Here is a 6994-nt window from a genome sequence, read left to right as displayed (position 1 = left end):
AGCCTTTCAGGGAATAAGTGAGGAATTGGGAGAGGGAGGGAGAAAGACAGATGGAAAAGAAGGACTGGAGCAAGGAAATCAGGAAATCCCTTTGTATACCTGTCTTTACAAATGTAGGTTGGAGATACGAAAGCCAAGAATGTAAAACTATTATACCAAGAAAAAGGATAAGCTTACCTATGCGTCCGCTCCATTGTTGCCGAGCTTGAGTCGAGAGCCGTGGCTGAGCACTTTGCTTGTCTCGGAGAGAACAAAATTCTTAATTGCCTCCTCCATGGCTTTCTCCATCTTTCTCCCCCTTTTTGTTCGCTGAGGGGACAGGTACCGGAAGCACTCATTCATTAACAACCTGGAGCTTGTTAGCCTCAGTGAAGCACTCCTCAGAAAAAGAGGGCCATTTGGTGTGATTGTGTGTGTGTGTGTGTGTGCATATGTGTTTTTGAGGAGGCAAGGAGGTGAGGAGGGCTAAAGGGTAAGGCAGGGCCAGAAGAGGGGGGTGTGCTGGTTTGGTGACCTGGGGTCCTCCAGCAGATGAGGGGAGTGCTGGTGGAAGAGATCTTAACAACATTACAACTCAATGAACCATGTCACCTACAAAACAATCATTTGATGAGCTCTTTTTTAACACTGAGGATGTAAGTGTTTGAAGCCCATTTAACACCTAAAGCAGCATCTAAAGTATTTTCATACGACAATATTTTCTTCAAATTGCATATTCATGTCTTTACTGTTGCATAACAATGTGCACATGGCAACATGACCATCACTTTCTCCATGTGCTCTGCACTTGAATGACACAACAACATAAAACAGCCAAGTCTAGTTAGAGAAGTTCCAAAGATGATACACAACACCCATGCAGTGGGCTTTCCAAACACACCCGGTATTTTGTGAGATGTCAGCCTGCCTCTTTGCACTGGTTGGACAGCAAGCAGGAGATTTGGGTGCTTTTATTGCCTTTAAAAGATAATTACATGCCTACTGCCAGCTTCTTCTTCTTGAACCAGGGTCAGCGAGTTTGTTAGCCTTACGGAGGTTCAGGGCGAGATTGTGGCTTGGGAAAGCTGCTCTTTTAATTGTGATGAGGAACAACAGAAAGTACTTGCATTTTGACCGAGGCACTTTTCTGCAGGGTGCCTAAAACTTTTTCTCTCACAACCCTCGAGTATGAAAATAAATCGCTGCCACCCATGCAGCTGACAAGGCACTCTCACTCTTTCACTGTCAGAGCGGCAAGCTCAAGGCCACATGCCCTTTTTCATTACTCTGAACAGGCCAGCTGTATTGTAACTACAACCAATTTCCTTGCAGTCTATAAAGCTGTCAATCAAAATCATACAGAATAGGGAGTGGAGGTGGGGGGGCGGCAGGGGCGGAGCTGGGTGGGCTTTGGGGGGGAGGACTGCAGGGCTCCAGACCAAATGTCAGAATTTTACACTGCAGGATGTGTTGGAGGAAGGGGAGGGAGATGGGAGGAAAGAGGCATGTGAGGAGGTGGAGGTAATTTTTACCTGTTGAAGACTCAACTCAAGAGACAAACAAGGAAATCTTTTTAAGTTTCAATTTATTAAAGTTATGAACAAAGAGACAAATAAGTTATATTTTTATTTGTTAGAAATCTATCAGTGTTTGAACATTAATATTTAGAGAGCTAGTACAATTTTCTACTTTCATGGCTAGCTTCTGACAGACCCATAGAAAACAGCTGTCTCTCTCCAAGGATCAGACCATAATACTGAAGAGGAGGTGTCAATGTTGTCTCACAAGACAGTTAGCAATGAAAGTGTGCACCTTAAGGCTTTTTTCTGTTATGGTATATCATTACATATAAACTCTTTAGAAATATACTTCTGTCAAATACCTTGACAACTACTATGTACACTACAAAAATAAATTTTCATATAAATAAATTATATGGCATACATTTATCTTTGTAACTGAAAACAGCATAAATCCACGCCAACCAAGACCAAAATGGCAGTCTGGAAGAAAAACAGATTTTTTTTTTTCCTTTTAAAATCCTCTAAGAGCCATGATGAGACCTGTAGTGTAAAATGTTATATACTCTTTTTTTTTCCTATTTAACATTAGTAAGCACTTTATACAGATCAGACACCATTATTGTAAAAAAAACATTAAACTGTAATAGTGTTTTTTTTTTCAATAGACGTAAAAATCCCTGCATTTGTTATCCACTGGCATCACAACAATGAAAAAAAAACAAAAACATATTTTATGTTACAAAAATATAAATATCGCAACTGAACAAAAACAAACAAAAAAAACATTTAGAAATTAATAAAATAGTTGCCAGCTAGGATTCTCCCCGCTACTGCCAATGTGACAATGGGAGAAATCCATACAAAACAAACAGAATGACCTATTTCATGCAAGCAGCTGATGTAACTTGGTGAGCAAGAGGAGGAAAACTGCAAAGACCCCTGGGAAGAGCTAAAAGTATTCAACCGGGAAAGTGAGAGTGTAAAAATGGTGGTGTGGAGGGAGTGTGTGGACAGGCCAAAGGGGCCTGTGGAGGTTACAGGTATGCCTGCTGGCACTGAAACATGAAGACAATAAACTGGCCGTTGCTGGTGGAGAGAGGGGCTGGCGGGGTAAAAACATTGACCCCCCCTGAGGCGCTGGCCTGTGCAATTTAGCAGCTGAGGGGAGATGTCCAATTAGTGTCATGGCATTATGTTGTGGATTTTTATGAGCTGAGGTCAGTGGGGACAGCTGTGGCCAAACTAGCACCAGTTGTCTTTACTGTCACTAAGAGTGGGCTCAGACAGACTGAAAAGATGGACTTGCACATATAAATGATTACACACACATATTTTGACACACACAAAGCACAATGTCAGGCCATATCAGACTCAGGCCACAGCCACCTGCTTGGTCTAGCTTATTGGATAAACAGAAAGAGCTACTTCAGGCGAAATATTCCTGTGAATGAAATGCAGTCAAGTGCCATGTTGAATCGGGTCATACAGTATACAGTCTGGGCTTTAGCTTATCCACAAGACACTTATGATACAGAGTAAGCACCCAGTTTTGACCCTGTTCCAAAAATCAGTAATGTGAAGGTCCCTGTAAAGGTAGAGTGATTTTTCTGAGGTGGGTTTACTGCTCTTATGTCAGTATACAGGACAGAACCTGTTTTGAGCCTGCCGTGGTTAGACAATACATAACCTCTTACAGTAAAATATAACCAGCCTAACAGACAGTGATACAAAGCTGAGTGCAGAAACAGGTTTCTAAGTGATAACACAAAAAAGAAAACAAACAAACAAACAAATAAAAACAACAACAACAAACAAAACAAAAAAGAAAGAAACAAAACAGCTTTTAAAATTTCTTCATATCAGCTCATCTTAAATAGCACGCATGGCGTGTCAAGTTAAAACAGTAATTGTTTCATAACTACCACAGGTTTGTGATAAAAAAAAAAATTAATAGTTTTACAAACGTACCTTTATACAATAATAAAACTCTCACACACACACACCCACATATATACCATAGCTTTGTTCGATAACGATTTCCCTCATGTTCTAAATGAGTGTAAATGTTAAGACTGTTCTGAGGATGTATCTGAAGAAAAGGCCAGAAAACGATGGGACTAATTCACATTCATCATATAGCCCTACACATACCCTCCTCACATGCACACACATGCACACACGTACATATACCTAGACATATCACTTCTTTTGTCTAAAGAGACATTTGCATAGAATTATAAATGTATACTATTCTAAAAATCTTTCGAGCAGCAACAGTGAATGCTGACAGGTAATTTGCCTAGATGAAGCTTCCTAATGGCACATATCCACAGATAAATGAACAGTAATCAGATATCCATTTCCCTCACACACATGCACTCATTTACATAAACACACGCACACGTAGACACGCACCATATAGAATGGCAGCCCCAGTCTGTTAAGATGAGGAGTTGTACAGTTCCTAAAATTATACCTACTTTTTGTTCATATTTACATTTGTATACATCTTTTAAATATATAGAAATATCTAAGACAATAGTCCACTGGGTTACAGTAACAATGAGCACCATTATGGCAACACTGGGAAGCTTCCCACTGGTCAGGGCAAGCAAGGTTGGACTACGTTGGGTTGGGCTGTGCCAAGCTGAGTCAGCTGCTTCATTATACAGGGGAATCCATCTTTGGCCATAGTGCTTCTGTTCTCCAGAACTAGAAAAAAAAACAAAGAGTGTATTTTCAGTACTTTAAGATAAAACAGGAACAAATGACAGCATAATTTCTGGATTTTTGCAGAGAGTAGAAATCTCACCTCAGCTAGCCCGTCTGCCACTGTTGCTCTCAGCTGCCTCAAACTCCAAATCTTGGAGCTCCATGGCCTCCACCTTTACTCCTCTGGCTGCTGTGTGGGTGTACAGTGGGACATGTGGGTCCTGGAAGGCGGGCTCTGGTTCCTCCGGCCCTGGTGGACAGTAACTGTCCGTTGCAGTGTATTCTGGGTAAGAGGAAGCTGGGCTCTGGTTGGACAAGGGGGCTGGATGAACAGCGACAGTTACTGAGGCTGATGCTGTTACCGTGGTTATGGGTTGGCAAAATGGGGTGGGGTTGGGATGGTGATGTGGGAGGTTGTGATTCGGCTGTGGGTTGTGGGACGAGCGGCCTCTGTGGCCTGCTGTGTGTTCTCTATGGGTGTGTGAGCCATGGTTGCCCCCAGCCTCAGTAGCAGTTTCAAAAGCGTCCATGCGCGGGCGGGCTGGGGGCGGGGCCTGCCGGTGCAGCTGGGTCCTGGGGTCCCTACTACTGTTGCGCTGAGTTGACCCATGCTGGAGTCCAGAATCACAACCCTGAGAGGACACAGACTGTAGAACAAGACAATAAGAAATTAATATAGAATATATGAAAATGAGCTATTAAAAAAATCTTACATACAACGCAATGAGGGATATTTTCTTACCGAAGACACAGTATAGGCTGGAGGGTCAGGCTGTCTGGCTGCGCGCCTGTGTCCTGATCCTGCTCTCCTTCCTTCCTCCATCCTTGCTGCTCTGCCCCTGCTGGTCTGAAGGTGGTACTGCTGCTCCTCTGGTCGAGTTTGTCCTCTTTGCGGGTGTAAATTGTAATTTTGCACCTCCTGGCTGATTCCAGACACTGTGGTGTTAGAGCTGTACTCTGAGTCTGATGAGTCTGAAGCTGCACCAGAGGTGGTGGTGGCCCCAGTGGTGTGGTGAGGACGGACTGAGAAGTGAACCACCTGAGGAGGGGCCTCTGGAGAGGGGGTAGGTAAACGACTACGACCATCGGCCGGTGATACCTGAGCAGGGAGAGGAGAGAGCAGTTTAGGCACTATGAATAGCTGAAAAATTATTTTAAAAAGCCAATTCTCCTAATCTCCTAGTCCTCATCTATTTTCATGCAGTTGCATTATTTGAGATCTTACCTCTGGATAGGGTCCAAAGTATGACAGTAATACTGGGAGGAGGACCAATCCATTCAGAACTCCAAGAACTGTTAGGATGGCTAACACTGCAAAGAAATACCTGCAATACAACACCCATACATAGAGAGTTTAAAAGTTGGAATATAATCCTATATCAGGACAATTAAGTATTAAAGTGAGGCTGAAAACGTCTCTCCAACTAGTCTATGATAAAATCTTTACTAAAACTTCAAGATGTAACAAACAGAAAGAAATCATGAAAAGAAATTGTGGCTCTGACCAACACAGACAGGTGTGATGAAACAAAGGAAATACTTGTGCCAACCACAGAGCTTTAGACATAGGGAAACATGTGCAAGATCAATACATGCCCAAATTGATACTTCCACAGAAAGCCACTCTCCAAACAAACACACATGTATAACACCCCCCCCCCCCCCACAGACAAGCAGGCATGCACTGTGGTTTTGATGAGCAAGGCAGGACGGTACCTTGGATGTGTCTAAGGCCTGCCAAAGAGGGTTAGTCTTTAAGAAGCCGCAGAGAGAAAAAGAAAGGGTGAGCATAATTAGCCAGAGCTGGTTAATTCAAAGGCACGGGAGGAAAGGAAAAAAAGAAAGGGGGGGGGGGTTATTGGGGGTGAGGGTACTCTTTGGGTGTGTGTGGTGTAAAAGCAAACAGAAAACAAAGCAGAGAGGAATGTGAAGGGAGGGGGTAAGAGAGGGTAGAGAGGGGGACATAGTGGGTATATGGGGGGGGGCAAGAAAACAGGGGCCTCTCTCCCCTCTCTGGCAAAAAAAAAAGCGAGAAGCAAACAGATGAAGTGAAGGGTATAGAATTTAAACAATTTAGTCTAGGAAGAAGAGAAGGGGACCCTTAGATCATCACCCCTCCCTGGCCTCTCTCCCTCTCTTTTATTTCTTTTTCTATCTTCTGCACCTCACTTTTCTCTCCCTTCCTTCTTGCTAAGCTCCTGTGAAATTCCCGGCCGCTCCACAATCCCCTCTGTCTAATTAAATCTCCAATGTATCAGGTAAGACCCCTCCACTCTAAACCTCTCCCTCTCTCCAGGCCAGCCTCCTTCATTACTGGAGGGCTCTCCTCCTCATTGGTTCTACCAGAGGAAGCCCTCAGGTTATCAGGGACACCTTGATAAACCATTAACCCTTTTGCTTCACTCTTGAATATGATGTTGTGATTCTGTGTGGGTGTAAATAGGGACGAATTGAGGTGAGGTGAATTTCCACCTCGATGAAAAATCTATAGGAGGTACATTTTCATATAACTGACCCTTTTATATTATATTGATGTGGATCATTATGGTTGTGGCCACAGTAGAGTTAATTAATGGACATTTCTAGTCACAGCAAGTTTTCAGTCAGATCTGACCTTTGCATGTCACATCTGTTCGTAAAATAACATAATAGCTACGGCTAAATGCTATTGTAGGAATCTTTACAGGACTTTGAAAAGACTGGAATGTGTGTGTGGGACGGGTTGTATTCATCTGTAAATACAGTGAATAAGTAGATGAACCATCACAAGATTAATCAAC

General features: G+C 43.0%; 1 protein-coding gene across 2 annotated transcripts in view; it reads right to left on the bottom strand.

Annotated features, from left to right (window-relative positions):
• Positions 1-1547: 1547 nt before the first annotated feature.
• Positions 1548-6994, bottom strand: part of ptch1 (patched 1) — a 55934-nt gene continuing 50487 nt past the window's right edge. For both annotated transcript variants that reach the window (XM_075467740.1, XM_075467739.1), the window contains exons 21-24: positions 5440-5539; positions 4957-5313; positions 4315-4861; positions 1548-4214 (exon numbers count right to left, since the gene is read on the bottom strand). In XM_075467740.1, the coding sequence (XP_075323855.1) occupies positions 4316-4861; positions 4957-5313; positions 5440-5539 (1003 nt within the window). In that variant the 3' untranslated portion in view covers positions 1548-4214; position 4315. The remainder of the gene's footprint in view (positions 4215-4314; positions 4862-4956; positions 5314-5439; positions 5540-6994) is intronic.

Source organism: Odontesthes bonariensis, chromosome 6 (assembly GCF_027942865.1).
Source record: "Odontesthes bonariensis isolate fOdoBon6 chromosome 6, fOdoBon6.hap1, whole genome shotgun sequence".
In the NCBI taxonomy this organism is placed as follows: Eukaryota; Metazoa; Chordata; class Actinopteri; order Atheriniformes; family Atherinopsidae; genus Odontesthes; species Odontesthes bonariensis.
The sequence above is the reverse complement of the archived record's forward strand: the minus strand, read 5'-3'. Positions and strand labels throughout refer to the sequence as shown.